This window comes from Trichosurus vulpecula, chromosome 3, assembly GCF_011100635.1.
Source record: "Trichosurus vulpecula isolate mTriVul1 chromosome 3, mTriVul1.pri, whole genome shotgun sequence".
Classification (NCBI taxonomy): domain Eukaryota; kingdom Metazoa; phylum Chordata; class Mammalia; order Diprotodontia; family Phalangeridae; genus Trichosurus; species Trichosurus vulpecula.
This window is the reverse complement of record NC_050575.1, coordinates 23,972,180-23,993,103: the sequence shown is the minus strand read 5'-3', so window position 1 is coordinate 23,993,103 and position 20,924 is coordinate 23,972,180. Positions and strand designations below refer to the sequence as shown.

Sequence of the window (20,924 nt, the reverse complement as noted above, 5' to 3'; positions counted from 1 at the left end):
CACACACACACGCACGCACACTTGCACACAGACTCTGTATCACATGGGTTGGCTGGCTTGTAAGCCAGGACTCACACAGAAGGTTACACCAGGGGCAGAGGAAAATAGGAAAGGGGTATAACTGGATAGTGACAAGGCAAACTAAGTCAACCATCAGGATGCCCCAGGGCCAAGTTTAGGATTGGGAGCCCATAGAGCAGGGTAGCACCCTCCTTACCTTTTGGAAACCCTGTAGTTGGCCACGGTGAGGACACCTGTCTTTGGGTCACGGACTGTGGCTCTTGCCAGCTGTGGGGAGTAGGACCAGATGATCAAGAGTTTTTCCTCTTTTTCCTAATCACCAGCCCCCTCCCAAACTGGGTTGAACTATGATGCAACAAAGCAGAGAGGGTACCATGTGGCTGATTTTCACAGTGAAGTAGGCCAAGAAGTCCTTCTCCTGAGCTGTTCCAGCTTCTAAGTGTCATGAAGCACCCAACTCAATCAACACTTGTTAAACACACCCCATGTGCCAGGCACCATGTTTATGCACAGTATTAGGAATTTTTGTAAAAATGCAAAAGTAAAAAAGTCCCTCCCTTCATAAGATATAAGTTCATAGATAAGTAAATACAAGGTATATACAAAATAAATACACTTATTTTGGAGGGGGAGGAGCAGACATTTGGGAAATGAGCTGAAGCTTGAAGGAAGTAGGGATCCCAAGAGGTGGCGGTGACAATGAGCATTCTCAGCATTCAAAGACACGGGGACAGAAGACGGCATGTTAAGTTCAGAGAGCAGCAGGTAGGCTCAAGAACAACTTAGAGAAGGAGCCATGAGACATGCCACATGTCCCAGTCAAGCACACACAATACCACCACACACCCAGTGGGACCAGAGGCAGAGACAGAGGACAGAATTTAGATGTCTGCTGCGCACTAACCACAAGGAGGATGCACCAGCCTATTTCCATAAGAGGGTTCCTACGTATATTCCTAGTTACAGAGTGAATGAATAAATGAACGAAAAAGCATTTATTAAGTGTTTAATATGTGCCAGGCACCGTGCTAAGTTCTAGGAATACAAAAATAAAAGCAAGACAGTCCAAGCCCTCCTTTCTATCTAAGTGAGGCAATCTTTCCTTACCTGAAAGGATGTCTGATATCCCATCTCATCACCACCCCAGACAAGGGAGTATGGAATAGAGGGAAGGACACAGGAAACTGAGGAGGGATCAGAGCACAGAACATCTTATCCTATACCCATAAGGGCTGTGATGCAAAGGAGGACAGAGGACTCAGAGGACCCTGTAGTAGTGATGCTCAGATACCATCCCAGCTCCTGCTTGACTGGGGGGCAAGATGAGTCCTTTGGCATCTTCCCCGAGTGGAGCTAAGCGTGGCCAGTACTAGAAAGAAGAGAAGACCAGCCCAATCACCCAGAACCATAGCCCTCTGAGGCTTGCCAATATGCCCTAAAGGGACACAGAACTTCCCATTACTGACTCTTCCCTGAATGCCCAAGGTGTCACCCACCTGCTGGCACCTCAGCACTACCCCCTCACACAGGACATCAAAAAAAACAAACAAACCCACTGCTTTGTCACTTTGGGACTGAGTCTTCAAGAGGGAGGGAAGGAGGTGGCCCATGTGGCTGGTTCCTTCTTTCCACAAGCTCACTCTGCGGGTTCAACTCCACCCATGCCTCCCAACCCCCATCTCCTCCCTCATCTGCCCTCTGTAAGACAGCTTTTCACAGTGCTGACTCAAACAAAGCCAGCAGCCTGAGTTTCTCTCCATTCCAAAAGTTACTGTCAATGGGCCCAAAAGCCCTTCTCTGACCCCTAGAACAGGCTTATTTTTTCCATTTGCAAAATTTTCTCTTCTTACATCCAAGTTAATCTATAGTCATCGCCTTACTCAGGCACTGCACCTCCCTATCCCCCGATGCCAGCTGGATCCTGAGTCTCCTCCACCCCATTCTGACAGGCAGAGGACAGAGAACAGAATGCTTTCTCCAGAATTAGGAATATGACTCACGTCCATGTAAAAAGAATGGCTATTTGTAAGGAACAAACCTGGATTCTTTCACGAAAATTAAACCACGCGTTTCCATGGTAGCCCAATGGAAACAGAAAAGCTGTAAGTAACAAGATTCATCCTTAACTTCATCTAGGAATTAGAGAAGAAGGAAAAACCAAGGCAAAAAAAGGGATGAAGATGAATGGAGAGTGATTTGCCTCAAATCTTGTACCAACCCCATGTGGCCTGGAACCTCCACAGATGCCTGGATAACCAGGGAAGGAACAACTTCAACCTCAATCATCAGCCAACAGATAGCACTGATAACAACAGATGGTCTCCCAGTTGGGATGCAGTTGCATCACAGAAGGGAGAAAAACAAAACATAGCTTCCCTGGCTGTATGTATGAATTTTCACAAGCTCAAATGCAGAATCATGAGAAACACAGTTCAAGTAGACAAATAAGGTCACTTCCTAGCTGTCACCACCTGGACAGCACAGTCTTACCTTTCACTCATTCCTGGTTTAGATACAGACACATAGGGCCAGCCCCCACTTCCCCAGATATGGGGAAGACTCCTTGAGACCATGGTGGGCTTCTGGCTTACTGTTAATCTATTTAAGACAGTGGCCAAAGGCATTTACAGCTCCGGATTTTTCTTCATACCAATATAACATATTCCACTCCCCTACTGCCCTTCCTGTAACCTTGTGTGACCTACCTTGGTCACAAGGCTTGTATGGGAAAAGAAAATAATGCTTCTCTTAACTTCCTAACTCCCCTTCAAGGTCACTGAGCAGCCTTTACAACTGCTTGGTGCTTGTAAAATGGTGGTGCCTTGACTGCCACCATCCCCTTCCTTACACCCCTTTAACTTTCTAGTCTCTTCCCGGTTCCGACCAAATGTCTCTGACCCCCTAGACATGATGCGAAACCCAGAAAGGTAATGCGAGGAGGCATTGCCCTGCCCAGCCCTGCTGGGGCTCTTTCCAGGGCTAGGCTGTGTTACCAATGCAACTTCAACACCCACCCTCCCTACCAGTTTAGCAAGCTTAGAGTACATCAACCAACCTCCTTTCAGAGGAGGCTATGCATCTGTAGCCTCGGGGTGGAAAGTCAATTGGTTCAGAGTAATTCAAAGACTCTTGGCTCACTAAACAAGCAATAACATTCTTAGCACTCAAGCACCGGAAGCAGGGAGAGTAAAGGACTTCCAGAGGGTAAATTACTACCAGGCATAGCTTTCGGCATTAGTAGGAAAGCCTTGGCATGGTAGAAAGAACACTAGCTCTGGAGTTCTGAGGCCCCAGGTTCAAGTTACATTCCGTAACACTGTCTGTGTGACCTTGGACAAGTCACTCCGTGGGGCTCAGTGCTCTCAGCGAAAGGACGGGTTTGGTGTACACAATCTATAAGGTTTCTCCAGTTTCATATTTATGATCTCACATAGCAACAGCCACACCATCACCCAGCATGAAACTGGGCACAGATGACTAAAGCACAGTAGGTAGAAAAGACCTCAGAAATGTGCCGCTCGTTCCAAAAATTAAACACAATATGGGAAAAGTAAGATTGTCAAGAACATCCCCCGTGGGTGTTAAAAACAGATTGTTAACTACCACCAACTCACTCTTTGGTCTAAAAGAAACCCCCTATGAAACCAGGTTCACGACCAAGGTGTCTCTCTCTCACCACTCCCCCCCACCTCCGTGCAATCATCTGCCACATCCTGCTGAGTAGAACTTTGTAACATCTCTCATATACTCCCCCTCATCTCCTCCGATGATGCCGCCACCCCGGTGCAGGCCTTGATCACCTTGATCACCTGGACAATAGCCTACCGGTGGGTCCGTCTGCCTCAAGCTCTTCCCACTCTAATCTATCCTCCACTCAACTGTCAAAGTGATCGGTGCTTTCTACCTTCTCAATAATCCCCAGTGGCTACCTATTACCCCCAAGATTAAATACAAAATCCTCTGATTAGTGTTCAAAGGTCTTTATAACTTGAACTCCCCCTCATACCCCCACCACCCACCCCCCCCCCCCCCCCCCACACACACACCCACACCCACACACACACACACACACACGCACGCACGCACACACACCCACACACCCACACACACACACACACACACACACACTCTTCAACCCAACAATATTCAATTCTCCTTGCTACCCCTCCAAAAGGTCGCTCCATCTGCCCACTCAGGCATTTTCCCTGGCTGTCCCCCGTGCCTGAAATGCTCTCCCTCCTCATCTCTGCCTCCTGGTTTCCTTTAAATTCCAGCTGAAATGACACCTTCCATAGGAAGCCTTTCCCGGCTTCTCTTAATTCCAACGCCTTCCCTCTGCGGCTCATTCCCAATTTTATCCTGTTTGTGGCTTATTTGTATAGTTGTTGGTTTGTTGTTTCCCCCAGAGTCAGGAAGAATCTAATTTAAGTCCTGCTCCTGACACACACTAGTGACCTTAGGCAAGTCACTTAACTAGGCTGTGGCAATTAAGTGCCTAAGGGCATAGAAGCACCTAGCCTGGAGTCAGGAAGATCAGAGTTCAAATCCGGCCTCGGACATTCGCTAGCTAAGTAACCATGGGCAAGTTACTAAACTTCCTTCTGCCTCAGTTTCCCCAACTGTTAAACGGGGATAACAATAGCACTTGCCTGCCTGGGCTGTTGTGAGGTTCAAATGAGGTAGTATCTGTAGAGCGCTTAGAACAGTGTCTGGCGCGTAATACAGAACCATGTAAGTGTTAGCTACTGCTTAACCTCTCCGTGTCCCGGGCAATCTTCTAAAACGATAAAATGCTGAGTGGGTCCTTACACCAATGAAATCTGTCTCTCTCTCTCTGTCCCTCTGTCTCTCTCTGTCTCTGTCTCTCTCTCTCTCTCTCTCTCTCTCTCTCTCTCTCACACACACACACACACACACACACACACACACACACACACAAAATATGAATATCAGAATGTTTCTAGCAGAATCAGGAAACTTGACCTCTAAGAGGCCATACTATCACACAGCGTGAAGCTGGGTACAAATGACAAAACACAGGATGTTTGAGCTGGAAGAGACCTCAGAAACTCACTGCTAATTCCCAAAACAAACCTCATGAAAGGAAAAGCGAGAGTGTTAAGGACATCTCAATGGGTGTTAAAAATAGTTTATTTGTGCCACCAGTTCATCCCTTGGCCTGAGAGGAAACACCCCATAAAACAAACCAACCTTTTGAATTTCTGTCCATGCTTACTTCACACAGGTCCTAGACTGAATTTCATATATTTGTGAGATGGTAGTGGGGCATGTATCCAGGTTCACCAGGGTGTGATTCTTTTAGCAGATGGGGAACAGTTTTCTGGCTAACACTCAAACAAAACTTGCTGAAGGGACTATCCAACTATCCAAATATAACTCCCATCCCCAGAGACATGCATTCACTTGCTCTCCTTTCCAGGAGCTGTTTACAAAGGTCGTGGGTTGCAGAAGGACCAAGTGACTGAGCTTGCTACTGTCTGACTCCTGCAGACCATCATCTATTCACAGGAATATCCCGCTGGGCCCTCTTGGCACAATACCCTGGCAGTGACTGTGTCTCGACCACATAAATAGATGTAATTCATGCCAAGTGTGTCTGTTCTAAAACACCTTCCCAAGGCTCAGCTTGGGACCAGCGTCCAATCCTCCAGATCAAACAGACTGCCTCCAGTACAAATGGGCACTTTTTTTAAATCTCTAGGTTGCTCTGGAAAGCAAATTGTTGACCTATGGGATGGAGAGGAAAATCTGGTCTCTCATCCTCTGCTAAGAACGTGGGTTTCATTTAAATAAATTAATTTAAATGCAATTAATTAATGCAAACTTGGTTGAACTGATGTTTTTTCTCTCTTTCTTTGAACCTATAATTTAATTGATCAGAGAGAATTCTCAGTGAGAAAACACCATGTACTCATGCAAATCAGCCTCTGCGTCTTGTAGGCTTAGGGAGTTGCCTAGGGCACTGAGAAGTTAAGTGATTTCTCTATGGTCATCCAGCATGTAGGTGTCACAGCAAGGACTGAGGCCAGTTCTCTATTCACTACACCCCTGCTGCCTCTCAAGTTTTTCATAAAACATTTACTTTTTTAAAATACATTTTTAAAAATTTTTTTGCTGAGTTACCTTAGAAGTTAATTTTTCCCAACACGGAAGTACTAATAGTATCATGAGGAAAGACTTTGGGAACAAAAAGGAGAAATGAGGGAGAGACAGAGGCACCTACTTTAGGCTTAGCGATTTCCTTGATCTTCTCAATCTCCTCATTGGATAGGACATCATAGTATCTTACAATGTGTGGGCTGTCCCACTCGTCCTCCTCCTTAAAGGGAGCAATCACAAGCTGGGGTGCTCTGTTGCCATCGTGGTACCTACAGAAAAGTCTCTTCTGTCTCCGGGGTGTCTGTGAGGGGCACAGAGAAACAAGCACCATGGTGAGTGAGCTTTGGTCAGCCAATGGACCCTCCCATGGCTGAGCCTCTGCTCTAAAAGACTGAAATGCCCTCCCCCTCCAAGCTGTGCCAATGAAGCCACACCATTCGGTTACAACACAAAAAGACTAATGGGTATACCAGATAGAAAGGGCTATGGATTTATGCAAGTCTGGCTTCTCAGAGTACAGCATCTCCAGGGGACAGATCTCAAGGGCTCTGTGAAGCCTTAAATGATCACCTCAGCTATCCTTAACTGGGCGTGATTGCAAAATGTTAATGTAATTTTTAATATTTCACCTGTTTTTAACTCAGAGTAATTTTCTCTCATAACCAGGCTAGTGACTACAGGGGAATATCTCAAAATGACTGAGTATATAAGTTTTAGGGCAATTATTTTCAAAAACAGGCAATTGAACTGTTCACTGGTTATAACATAAAGGAGTTTCTTTTTCTAAATATACCATTCCAGTTATGTTACAGCCTCAGGAAGTAAAGCAGCCTTAGAGATGAGTCAAAGAAAGTATGTGGACACAACAGAAACAGTGACACAAAGGAAGAGCACTGAATTCGGAGTCAGAAGTTAATCAGTTGTTTCAGTCATATCCAACTCTTCATGCCCCAATCTGGGGTTTTCTTGGAAAAGATACTGGAGTAGTTCGTCATTTTCTTCTCCAGCTCATTTTACAGAGGGGGAAACTGAGGCAAACAGGGTTTAGTCACTTGTCCAGGGGCTAGTCTGAGGCCAGATTTGAACTCAGGAAGATGAGTCTTCTTGACTCCAGGCCCAGTACTTTATCCATTGCACCACCTAGCTGCCAAAGTCAGAAGACTGGTTCAAATCCCACTTACTCCTTGTATAAACTTAAAAATCTTCCTAGGTCTGTTTCCTTATTTATGTGGACTAGATGACTTCTCAGGTCCCTTCTGGCTTTAAATCTATGATCCTATGGACAAAATCTAATTCTAATTGCATCAGTTTAAATAATGATGGACTTCCTCGCAGGAGGATAGCCACATCCAAAACTGATGGCTGGTTCATACTATATGCCTATTTGCAAGCTCATTCATTATAAAAAAGGTGATAGAAAAATGCCCAAGGGAATAGGGATTATCTACACTTATCATTTATAGAGAGAGACAAAAGGCCACTATCAAAGGGCACTTCGTCCCAGGGTGAGCTAACTTCTCTGGCTTCTTCCTCCCAGAAGCTTTCAAAACAAAATTCAAAGAGACATTACCAAACTGGTGAGTTTCTGGTTTCCATATTAAGACTCTCAGTCCACATGTTATATCTATCCCTAGGACGAGGATTTTGTGGTCCCTTATAAAAAAAAACAAGTCTCAGAACAGCCACACACCTATTGTATGATGGGTTGTATGATGGTAGTGAGAGGGAAAAATATCCAACTACGAATTTAAAAATCTGGATTTTAGTTCTAGCTCCCTAGTTGTGTAACCAAGGGCAAGTCACTTAACCTCTCTAGGCCTTAGATTCCTCCCCTGTAAAATAAGGGCATTGTTCCCAAGGTCCCTTCCGGCTCCCAACTCCCTAGATCCTATAATTTGGTCTCACCAGCTTAACGCCTTCCCCTCGACAGAGGGCCTCGTACACATCTCTCTCAGGCAGGTAGTCTGGAGGCCTGTCATAGATGCCTCCACGTGTTGCTGGTTCAGCCTCAGATGTCTTATTTAACCTCTTTCCAAGCCTTTCTTTCTCTAACAGCGTTTCAAAGTACCGCAGATTGCCTCCGGCTCTTTCATGACTAGGGTCTAGAAGAAAGACAGAAATTTAAAAGGACAAGGAAACCACAGATGACCTGTGGGGCCATTTGGAGAAACTCCTTTCGCAGGAACTTTCCAACTCTCTGGGGTCTGGTTTCCCCAATATTTTTGTCACAGTCAGGGAATAAACAACTCAGGCTAGAAAATGACCCAAGTCCTGCCAAACCCAAATGCAGAAGTCCCGTGCTTGAACAGTAGCAGCTGCTGCCCATGTTAGCACCAGGAGGGCTGACTGAGCTCCCTCTGCACCCAAGGCTTCTCCCCTGTAGGGCAGTGGACAATGAAAAGACAGTAACTCAGAATAGTGACGGAAGAGTCAGCTGCTTCATAACTGGCCTCTACCCCTCAGCTCCCAAACCTCTCTGCGGAGAGAGGCCAACTCCCTTTGCAAGCCTCAAAGTGCTAGAGATTGAGTTATTATTATTGTGTCATCAAGAGTGCAGCCCTCATCAGGACAGAGCAGAGTGAAAGGAACACAGAGAGAGACTTAGAGACTTAGCCAGATTCCCTTTGGGAGCATCCCTATGAAACAGCATCAACTCTCTTGCTGTACCTCCCAGGCTCACTCAGTGACTGAAGAAGGCCAAGGCCCATCCCCTGCACCCAGGGCATTGCCAGTAGTCTTGACCTATGTCTTGCCATTGGACACTAGTGACTCTGGAGGAGAGAGTAAGTCTGATGACTTTGCACAGCCCTTCCTCACTTAAATCCAATTCACTTGCAAGTTAAGACATCACCCTCCTGATGTCATCGATCCTCTTTGAGAACAAAAGACAAACAACGACTCCTCCTCCTCTTCCTCCTCCTCCTCCTCCTCCTCTTCCTCCTCCACTTCCTCCTCCTCCTCCTCCGTGGCCTCGGTATCATGCCAATATAATGTGAGCTCCTGTACCCTCAGGGTCTACGTCAGTGCCTGGGCTCAAAGCAGACATCTAATAAATTCCTGTTTAAATTGCAATTGTCCCATGAAAAAGGGGCCCTGCCACCCTTGCCAGTATGCCTCCACTAACAATGATGTACCACATCATGTACTTTTTTCTGACTACAAGGTAGGCAACTAAATAATAGCTATGGCTGGAATTAGGACTCCGTCTTTGACTGGGATTAAAGGGTAGGACTGTGCTGGGGTTTAGGACATCAGTCTGTAGCCAGGGTCAGAGGCCGACATACCATTAGGTATAGAGTCAACATGTCACTGGATTAAGAGACCATCTTTTGCTGGTGTTGTGAGGTTAGTACAAACTGCACAGCAATGTCTCATCTGACTCTGTGCTCTGCCCAGTCTCCATCGTATGCTATGGGAAGCAACCATATGGGTGGCCCAGCCACCTCTCCCCAGTCTCTGAGAACACACCACAGCAAATTACCGAGAGAAATCAGGCGACGAGTGAGTTCCACAGCCCGGTGAAGGTCCCCAAGCTGAAAGACGGCATAGCTGAGGTAGTCTAAGATTTCAGCTTTGGAAGTGGTGGCCTCCTCACCATCATCATGCTGCTTCAGCGCCTGCTGCATCCACAGGACCGTGTGGTAATAGTCCCCATCATTGTAGGCTGTCTTACCCATGCCAAAGCTGTCATCTGCACTCAGTGTGGAACGGTACTTGGTCCCTGGAGGGCAAGAAGAGCAATGAACACCTGACCACAGAAGGAAGGTATCATTCCCAATGCCCAGGAGTCAACATACCAAGAGTGGTTCCATGGCAAAAGTGCCTACTTCCTTCTAGGTACTGTAGAAAGACCCTACAGCTTTACCAGTTAATGGACCCTCACCAGTACTGGAGAAAGAGTAGTGAATCAAGAGTAGGAAGGACCCTGAAAAGCTGTTTTTTCAAAGAAATGTTAAACACAGGAATTCAGAACCATTACCTGGCAAGTCTCCCTTGGAAATAGTTTCAGGATCCAGTTTGTATGTGTCCTGAAGGCGCATTAGTGCCTTGGCTGCCCCTGTCTCATCCTCTTCTGTGGGGAAGAACTGGCGCTGCATGGTAAGATTGGCAATAAAACCTTCCCATAAAGGAGGGGAGAAGAGAGAAAGGTAACAAATCAGCAACCAATTTTTGCATAGATAGAGGAGATGACTGAGGCAATCAAAGATGGTGACTTTTGCATATATAAAGTCTTTCCCTCCCACATCAATTTCTACCTCCTTTGGGAAGTTTTTTTTTTGATTAACCACAGTACATTCCCCCTGCAAGGATTTTCTAAAATATTTATGGACCTTATAGCTCATTTATTCCTTAGTATATAATGCTTTATCAGAGCTAGATACATAGATTTGTTAGTCATTTGCATGGAAGTGATAAGTTAAACTGTACGATTGGATGAGATCACTAAAAGAGAATAAAGAGGGAAAAGAAGGAGGCTAAGGATCTTAAGGTTTGAGGAATAACATTATTAAGAAGGTAGATGAAATAAGAGGTGATGAAGAGAAGAGTAGAAGGAAGGGGCTAGCCTTGCAAGATGGCATAATTTGTGATTGATTCTAAGGAAGCCAAGCTATTCGTGTAATCTTTAAAAAATAATACTAATACCAAAGAAAGAAAATTAACTAAAAAGTCCACACAAGATATTAAAAACTTACCAAAATAAAAAGCAAAACAAAACAAAAAAGAATAGTGATACAATTTTAAAAAAAAAAACCTGACTGAGCAAGCAGCTGAAATAGTGAAAGTACCAGGGGGCAGAGCCAAAATGGCATAGTAAAAGTGAGGACTCACCAGAGGTCTCCCCCAAACCTGTCAAAATACCGGTAAAAAAAATGACTCTAAAGAAATTCTAGAGCAGCAGAACCCACAAAATGATAGAGTGAAACAAATTTCTAGACCAAGGCACCCTGGAAGGCTGACAGGAAAGGTCTGTTGCACCAGGCTGAGAGAAGAGCACAGTCCAGCATGGGCCACACCCGTGAAGATGGGCCTCAGCAAACCCGGAGCAAGATTCAGGGGATTGAATCACTGGTAGCTGTGGCAGTTTCCAGACACCAAAGACAACTTAGAAGGTCAGTATGACTGACAAAGCCCAACAGCAAGAGATAGAAAGAGAAATTCCATTCAAAGTTACTGCAGACACTATAAAATATTTGGGAGTCTATTTGACAAGACAAACCCAGGGCCTATATGAACATAACTATGAAACACTTTTCACACGAATAAAGTCAGATCTGAATAAATGGAAAAATATCAGTTGCTCATGGTTAGGCCGAGCTAATATAATAAAAATGTCAATTTTACCTAAATTAATCTATCTATTCAGTGCCATACCAATCAAACTACCAAAAAATTATTTTACGTAGCTGGACAAAATTATAACAAAATTCATCTGGAAAAACAAGAGGTCTAGAATATCTAGGGTATTAATGAAAAGAAATGCTAGAGAAGGTGGCCTAACCATACCAGATATTAAACTGTACTACAGAGCAGCAGTCATCAAAACTACCTAGTACTGGCTAAGAAACAGAGGTGTGGATCAGTGGAATAGGATAGGAATACAAGATGGAGAAGTCAACAACTATAGCAATCTACTCTTTGATAAACCCAAAGAGGCCAGCTTCTGGGCTAATAATTCACTATTTCACAAAAACTGTTGGGAAAATTGGAAAATGGTAGGACAGAAACTGGGCATAGACCAATATCTTACACCATATACCAAAATAAAGTCAAAATGGGTTCATGATTTAGGAGTAAAGGCTGATACTATAAGTAACTTGGGAGAGCAAGGAATAGTTTATTTATCAGATTTATGGAAAAGAAAAGAATTCATGACCCAAAAAGAGATAGAGAGCATTACAAAATGCAAAATGGATAATTTTGATTATGTTAAATTGAAATGTTTTTGTACAAAAAAAGCCAATGCAACAAAAATTAGGAGGGAAGCAGAAAATTGGGAAAAAAATCTTTACAACTGGTATCTCTGATAAAGGCTTCATTTCTAAAATATACAGGGACCTGAGCCAAATATATAGGAATACAAGCCATTCCCCAATTGAGAAATGGTCAAAGGATATGAACAGGCAGTTTTCAGAGGAAGAAATTAAAGCTATCTATAGGCATATGAAAAAATGCTCTAAATCACTACTGATTAGGGATATGCAAATCAAAACAACTCTTAGATACCATATCTCTCCTGTCAGATTGGTTAAAATAACAAAACAGGAAAATGATAAATGCTGGAGAGGATGTGGGAAAATTGGAACATTGTTACATTGCTGGTGGAGTTGTGAGATGATCCAGCCATTTTGGAGAGTAATTTGGAACTATGCCCAAAGGGCCACAGGAATGTTCATACCCTTTGACCCAGCAATACCACTTCTAGGGTTGTATCCCAAAGAAATCACACAAGCGGGAAAAGGACCCATATGTACAAGGATATTTATAGCGGCTCTTTTTGTGGTAGCCAAGAATTGGAAATCAAAGGGATGCCCATCAATTGGGGAATGGCTGAACAAGCTGTGGTATATGAAGGTAATGGAATACAATTGTGCCATAAGAAATGGGGATGATACGGACTTCATAACAACCTGGAAAAACCTACATGACATAATGCTGAGTGAGCGGAGCAGAGCCAGGAGAACACTGTACACAACCACAGATATATGGATTCCATATCAGACCAACCCTATCAGACTTTGCTCTTCTCAGCAACACAAGGTGCAGGCACAACTCCAAAGGACTCACGATGGAAAATGCTATCTACATCCAGAGAAAGAACTATGAAGTTTGAATGCAGATTGAGGCACACTTCATGCGCGCCTTTTTCTCTTCTCTTTTGTTTTTGGGTTGGTTTTTTTTTTGTTTTGGTTCTGTTTCTTCTTTCTCATGACTCATTCCATTGGTCATAATTCTTCTCTGCAACTTGACTAGTGTATAAATTAATTCAATTCGAAGTTATTCATGGTAGTTATATGAGATTCCATGCCGTCTTGGGGAGGGAGGGGGGAGGAGGGGAGAAAATCTGGAACTCAAAATTACAACCGTCTGTTGTAAACTAAAAATAAAAATAAATATTTTTAAAAAAAAGGTCATTATGAAAAGTCTATTGGACCTGGGTGAGAGAGGAGTGCGGTCCAGTCCCAGCCCTGGGGTGGCCACCACAGTGTAGGTTGTAACTGCTTCCAGAGCTCTCAGCCCACAGGTGGTGGGGTGATCATGGGGCTGATCAGAGAGGGATTGTAGGGATCTCTTTGCTAGCACTGAGGCAGCATTCTCTTGCTTTGCTCATGCGTGGATCTGGGTCACAGTCCTGGGTGGCAGTCCTGGGGCAAGAAGGAGCACTAGCAGGGCAGAGCTTATACCCACTGTAGAGAGAGAATCCTCCTCACAGTTCCAAAGCAGAAAAGAATGCTTGTGGTGACTTGCAGACCAGAGCACAGGCCAAGAGAGGAGTAAACACCTCTCCTTCAATTATACTACTTTGGAAGAAGTGAAAATTTACAAGTCCCTAAAAATATCTCTGAAAATAGCTGCTCAAAATCCTTGAAGCTTGGGACATTATACCCTTCACACTGGAAGCAGAGCCCTACCTTAACAAAAAGTTAAATAGTCAAGTAATTGGCTGAGAAAATGACAAAACAATGGGAAAAAATTCAGACTAGAGAATCTCATTTTGGTGACAAGGAAGATCAAAACATACAACCAGAAAAAGACAACAAAGTCAAAGCTCCTACATCAAAAGCCCCCAAGAAAAATATGAATTGGTCTCAGGCCATGAAAGAGCTCAAAAAGGATTTTGGAAACCAAGTAAGAGAAGTAGAGGAAAAACGGGGAAGAGAAATGAGAGGGATGCAAGAAAATCATGAAAAACCCAAATGGCAAAAGAAGTCCAAAAAGCAAATGAGAAGAAGAATGCCTTAAAAAGCAGAATTGGCCAAATAGAAAAGAAGGTCCAAAAGCTCACTGAGGAAAATAATCCTTAAAATTAGAATGGAGAAAATGGAAGCAAATGACTTTATGAGAAATCAATAAATTAAAAAACAAAACCAAAAGAATTAAAAATAGAAGACAATGTGAAATATCTCACTGGAAAAAAACTAACAAGGAAAATAGATCTAGGAGAGATAATTTTAAAATTATTGGATTTCCTGAAAGTCATGATAAAAAAAAAAGAACCTGGATAGCATCTTTCAAGAAATCATCAAGGAAAACTTCCCTGATGTTCTGGAGCCAGAGGGTAAAACAGAAATTGAGGGAGTCCACCAATCACCTCCTGAAAGAAATCCCAAAAGAAAAACTCCTAGAAATATTGTTGCCAAATTCCAGAGTTCCCAGGTCAAGGAGAAAATATTGCAAGCAGCCAGAAAGAAACAAATTCAATTATTACGGAAACACAATCACGATAATACAAGATTTAGCAGCTCCTACATTAAGGGATTGGAGGGCTTGGAATATGACATTCTAGAGGTCAAAGGAGCTAGGATTAAAACCAAGAATCACCTAGCCAGAAAAACTGAGTATAATACTTCAGGGGAAAAATGGACCTTGAATGAAATAGAGGACTTTCAAGCATTCTTGATGAAAAGAACAGAGCTGAATAGAAAAATTGACTTTCAAATACAAGACTCAAGAGAAGCATGAAAAGGTAAACAGGAAAGAGAAACCATAAGGGTCTTATTAAAGTTGAACTGTTTAAATCCCTACATGAAAAGATGATATTGTTAACTCATGGGACCTTTCTCAGTATTAGGGTAGTTGGAAGGAATATATACATATATATATATATATACATATATATATACACATATAGACAGAAAGCACAGGATGAGTTGAATATGAAGGGATAATATCTAAAACAAATTAAATTAAGGGGTGAGAGAGGATTACTGGGAGAGGGAAAAAGGGAGAGGTAGAATGGGGTATATTATCTCACTTAAAAGAGGCAAGAAAAAGCTTTTACAGTAGAGGGGAAGAGGGGGAAGGTGAGAAGAAATGAATGAATCTTACTCTTGTTGGATTTAGTTTAAGGAGGGAATAACATACACACTCAATTGGGTGTAGAAATCTAGCTTACCCTACAGAAAAGTAAGGGAGAAGGGAATAAGAGAAGGGGGGTTCATAGAAGGGGGACAGATTGGGGGAGGGGGTAATCAGAAGCAAACATTTCAGGGTCAAAATAGAGAATAGGATAAATGGAGGTGGGATAGGATGGAGAGAAATATAGTCTTTCACAACATGACTATTATGTAAGTGTTTTGCATGGCTACACATGTATAACTTATATCAAATTATTTGCCTTCTCAAGGAGGGTGGGTAGGGAGAGAAGAACAGAGAGAATGTGCAATTCAAAGTTTTAAAAACGAATGTTAAAAATTGTTTTTACATGCAACTGGGAAATAAGATATATAGGCAATGGGATATAGAAATCTATCTTGCCCCACATGAAAATAGAAGGGGAAGGGGATAAGAGAAGGGGGAGTGGTGATAGACAGGAGGGGAGGGCAGACTGGGGGAAGGGGTAATCAAAATGCATGCCATCTTGGGGTGGGGGGGAGAGGAGAGATGAGGAGAAAATTTGGAACTCAAAATCTTGTGGAAGTGAATGTTGAAAATGGAAAAATAAATAAAGAATAAAAAAAAAGAAAAAATAGTGAAAGTACCAGAAATGATGTAGATATGAAAATAAAGTAATGAGATATCCCAAGTGATATTCTCAAATGGATAAATTATATGTGAAGATTTTAAGCACCACTTAACACTTCAAAAAGTCATAAGAGCAAAGAAAGCAATTTGTAGAAATTTTAAAATCTAGGAAGTACTAGCTCTAGAATTAAAAGATGCTTTGAAAATATATCAGGATAGCTGCCAAAACAGACACAGGAATTATATAAACACAAAACACCTTTTGTACAAATAAAGTTAGATCTAAATAATTGAAGTAATATTTATTGTTCATGGGTAGGTTAAGTTAATATCATTTTTAAAATGGCAATTTTACTTAATTAATCTATTCATGTAATACCATCCTTTAGGGATGATGGGGGAAAAATAATAAAGGAAAAAATGCACAGCAGAGGACAAAAGAAAACATAAAGAAGCAAAGACAGGCAGCTTTGAAAATAATATGTGGATTTATTATATAGGTTTTCTTAAAGTAGAAATTTATTGCTTTATACTGAATTCTCTCTTATGTTCTTTTGTGTACATAGTAATTTTTTTCTTTTCTTATTTTGTATTTAAGTTTAAAATAAATTCAAATATAATGAAAAATATATAAAGATACATCAGGAGAAAATAGTGGGGGGAAAATACAACCAGGGACAATTTAATAGACCACCTCAAAGGAAAACAACAGAAATAACTAACATGAGACTTTGATATGAAATAAAGAATTGAAGATAAAGCAAAGCAGAAAAACGAAGCCCAGAAAATAGCAACTACAGAAAGGAAGCAAGAACACAAGTGAAGTCATCCTGGTCAACTTGGCATCTGAATCATTTTCTCCTTCGTGATCTGGTTACAACCTGTCCAGATTTACTTCCTATTACTCTCCATCATGCAGTCTGTGATCTAGCCAAAATGTCACACTTGCTGTTGTCCATGCACAATACTTCATCTCCTAACTCCACTTCACAGTCTGCCCTTGCCTGGAATGTTGCACTTTCACTTCCACCTCTTGGAATTCCTAGCTTTAAGGCTCAGTTCAAATGCCAGCTTCTTTGTGAGGCCATTCCTCTAATACTCCACCTCCTACTTTGAGTGAGGTAATACACATTTTGCATCCTGGGCCATCTCCAGTCATCCTGGTGAATATCAGGCCACTGGACCCAGATGGCTCTGGAGGAGAAAGTGAGGCTGGTGACCTCACACAACCCTCCCTCACTCAAATCGAAGTCAGCTGTAAGTCATGTCATCATTTCCCTGATGTCATGGTCCTCTTTGAAAACGAAAGACAAACACAACAACTCCACCTCCCCAAAATGACTCAGTACTCTGTATATATTTTGTACAACTCATCTGTGCACGTGTCATTCTCCACCCCCACCCCCATAACAGAACGTAAGCTTCTGGAATGCAGGGCTGTTTAAATTTTATCTTTGTATTTCCAGCACCTGGCATAAAGTAGGCACTTAATAGATGATTATTCAATTTAATTCAAGCAGCTTTTCAGTAAGAAGGAAGAGAGGAGTTTGAAGGGACATTTAAATGGAAGGATTTTGCTTATTTTTAGGATAGTAGAGAACTGAGCACGCTTGCCATCTGAGAAGAAGAGATTAAAGTGAATTAAATTAAAAGAGAAAAAGAATGATTGCTGGAGGGACATCCTAGTAGGTGAAAGAGTTCTTAATCTTAACCCAAACAACAGTTACCTATTCCTCCGAGACAGTGTGGAAGATGAATAGAACATACACACGCACACACACACACACACATGCACATCTCCCCAACACACTGTTATCTCAGAGGGCAGGGACTCTTCCATTTCTGTCTTTATCAAAGTAACCATGTGCTAGGCATGGGTCTGGGTGTTAGGAATACAAATCCTTGCTGATTGATTGAAGACAGATTTGGGGATATACAACTGGGACAATTTAGTCAAAAATGTGCACAGTCTCTTCAGGCCTCATCCCACCCCACAAGAGGCAACTGGGCTCAACCCGCCCAAAGGAGGTCCCTGGACTATTGGCCAAGCCAAAGAACACCGTGTGCTTCAGAGAGAGACCCTATCTTCTCCATGCTATGCCAGTGCACTTAAATCCTGAGTGAACACAAGACACTGTTCTACACCTGTGGCAATGAGGATGCCCCAAGGGGGTGCCACATTGTGTAAAAAAGAAAGTCAGGACCACACTGTGTAGAGCTTTCAAAGTTAGAAAAAAGATCTAATTTCTCTCCGTGGCCTGGTGGTTCTGGCAGCCCAAAGGAGGAGAGGTCTCTGAAAGCATACTTTCCTAGAAACACAAAATGGCAGTGGGGAAAGGAATCTTTGGGATCATCCATGTCAAGTGCATTGCAAACCTTAAAACACTATATAAATGTTACCTTTGATTATTATTATCATAGTTATTATTATCTAGATTAACCCCCTTTATTTTATAGTTTGAGGCAAATGGGACTTGAACCCACTTCTCATGACACCCATCCCAGCCCTCTTTTCCACAATATCACACTAGTTTAAAAAAAGTATAAATGCAAAGAAAAAACAAACAAATGAACAGAATGTTGTTAATTACAGTGACCAAACTTGGCTCCAGGGAAGAGATGAGAAAATGGAAATCCCTATCTTCTTTGCAGAGGCAGGGGGCTATAGGGATGATCTACAGCATACACAGATTTGGTTGTTCTTTGTTTTTCTTTTTCATTCTTTGTTTAAAAAAACTTTTTTAAAAAATTAAATAGAGCTGTGAGTTAGTTGTACTATTCTTCTGTAGACCAGTCCTCAGTCTCCTCTGCTATCAAATGAAAAGCTGGATTGGATGATACTGAAGGTCCCTTCTTATCTCATACATTCTATGCTGCTGTTCATGGTTTTATCTCAAGACAGTAAAGGCTTCTCTCTCTCTCTCTCTGTCTCTCTCTCTCTCTGTCTCTCTCTCTCTCAGTCTCTCTCTCTCTCTCTCTCTCTCTCTCTCTCTCGCGCACACACACACACACACACACTCAATTTAGAAACATATGTGGGGTTGAAAGTTCAGCATCAGCCCTCACTATGAATCAACCCAGGTAAAAAAGCAAAGAACAAACTCCCTCCCAGAGGAGTCTGGGATTCAGTTTTGCTTCTTGTCCTCCTCATAACTAGCTCATAGTCAGAAACCTCAGGAAAGGCAGCATGTGAGGAGAAGGCTTTAGAAAGGCCTAGAAAAAGACTAGCTGAAGCTCTGGGTTGTCTGTGACCTCACCAGTGGCACAGTCCCCAAACAGGGATGAGCTCACCAGTGGCACAGACGGTGGCTAGGAACATGCACCCCTCCTCCTCTTCCCTACCTCTCAGTTTGGTCTGGCTCTAGCCATGGAATTTCTCACCAGGAAATCTTCTTACTCTGTGCTACTGGCTGGAGGAGAAGGAAAAATTCATACATACTGTTAGAACTGGGAAGACCCTCGGCAACCATCTGAACCAAAGATGAAGAAACCAAGGACTAGAATTCAGACATCCTGCCTCTCTGTCCAGGGCTTTTTGCTTTACACTGAAGCTGTCTTCTTTGCCTCAGAATGCTGGCCCTCACCCCAAGGTCCTCAAGTGACCAGTCAGGAAAGCAGGGGAGAACAGTCTTGCTGTTCTAACCCAAACTGTCTAGACAGCATAAAAAACCATTCTGGAGCCACTGTTCAGTTTCCTCTACTCTTAATCACTTCAGCAAAAGATAGCATGGTATAGGGGTCATGGGTTCAAATCCTGCCTCTGAAGCTTACTGGCTATGTTACCCTGTGTAAGTCATTTAATTTCTTGGTGCTGCAGGCAACTCTCTAAGACCAGAGATTGAGGAACAGGTACTGATCTGCAGTAACAGAAGTCATTCGGTCAGCAAAAGGTCCTGCCCCCAATGAAATCACAGATTCCTATTTTGAAAAAAAAAATGTGTGGGTGTGAGTATATATATAAAATCATAGGGCAGCTAGGTGGTACAGTGGATAGAGTGCCAGCTGGAGTCAGGAAGACTCATTGTCCCGGGTTCAAATGTGGCCTGACACTTACTAGCTGTGTGACCCAGGGCAAGTGAATTAATCCTGTTTGCCTCAGTTTCCTCATCTGTAAAATGAGCTGGAGAAGGAAATGGCAAACCACTCTAGTATCTTTGCCAAGAAAACTCCAAATGGGGTCACAAAGAGTCAGACATGACTGAAACAACTGAACAAGAAAAAAATATAAAATCGTATTAGTACTTTTTGTGGTAGCAAAGAACTAGAAACAAAGTGGGTCCCCATCAGTCAGAGCATGGTTAAACCGTGATACGTAAATGTAACTGAATACTGTTATTCAGTAAGAAATGACAAATAAGAGGAACTCTGAAAAACATGAGAAGTTTTGTATGAACTAACAAAGCATGAAATAAGCAAAACCAGAAGAACCATAGAAATAATGATTGCAAACATGTAAATTAAAAGAACACTCAAAGGAAAATGAACCCTGAGTAACTGAAAAACCAATAATGATGCTGGAAAACTAGTAAGGAAACTTGTCTCACTCTATAGAGACAGGAGACTGTAGTCACTCAATAAACATTTATGAAGCAACTTCTATGTGCCAGTAATATTGCTAAATGCCACAGGTACAAAAAGAGGCAAAAGACAGTCCCTGCCCTCAAGGAACTCACAATCTAATGAGAGAAGCAACAAGCCAACAAATACGTACAAACCATATATGTGTACATATATATAAACATATACATATATAACAAACAGGAAATAATTAACAAAAGGAAGGCATTAGAATTAATGGGGTAGGCAAAGGCTTCCCATAAAAGATGAGATTTTAGTTGGACTTAAAGGAAACCAAGGGAGATCTGTAGGTGGAGATGAGAAGGGAGAACATCCTAAGCATGGGAGACAGTCAGAGAAAATACCTGAAGCTGAGAGATGGAGCGTTTTGTTTGTGAAACAGCCAGGAGACCAGTGTCACTGGATCAAGGAGCACGTGGACGGGAACAAGGAGTAAGAGGACTGGATAAGTAGAAAGGGGATAGGTTATAAAGGTTTTTGAATGCCAAAGGATTTTGTATTTGATCCTGAAGGTGATGAGA

General features: G+C 42.5%; 1 protein-coding gene across 6 annotated transcripts in view; it reads right to left on the bottom strand.

The window, feature by feature from the left end:
- Nucleotides 1-20,924, bottom strand: part of P4HA2 (prolyl 4-hydroxylase subunit alpha 2) — a 62,293-nt gene that overhangs the window by 9,385 nt on the left and 31,984 nt on the right. For 4 of the 6 annotated variants that reach the window (XM_036752400.1, XM_036752403.1, XM_036752398.1 and 1 more), the window contains exons 5-9: nucleotides 10,121-10,258; nucleotides 9,623-9,862; nucleotides 8,047-8,243; nucleotides 6,266-6,442; nucleotides 218-288 (exon numbers count right to left, since the gene is read on the bottom strand). In XM_036752400.1, coding sequence (XP_036608295.1) covers nucleotides 218-288; nucleotides 6,266-6,442; nucleotides 8,047-8,243; nucleotides 9,623-9,862; nucleotides 10,121-10,258 — 823 coding nt within the window. The remainder of the gene's footprint in view (nucleotides 1-217; nucleotides 289-6,265; nucleotides 6,443-8,046; nucleotides 8,244-9,622; nucleotides 9,863-10,120; nucleotides 10,259-20,924) is intronic. The other 2 variants (XM_036752402.1, XM_036752401.1) reach the window with 1 other exon arrangement.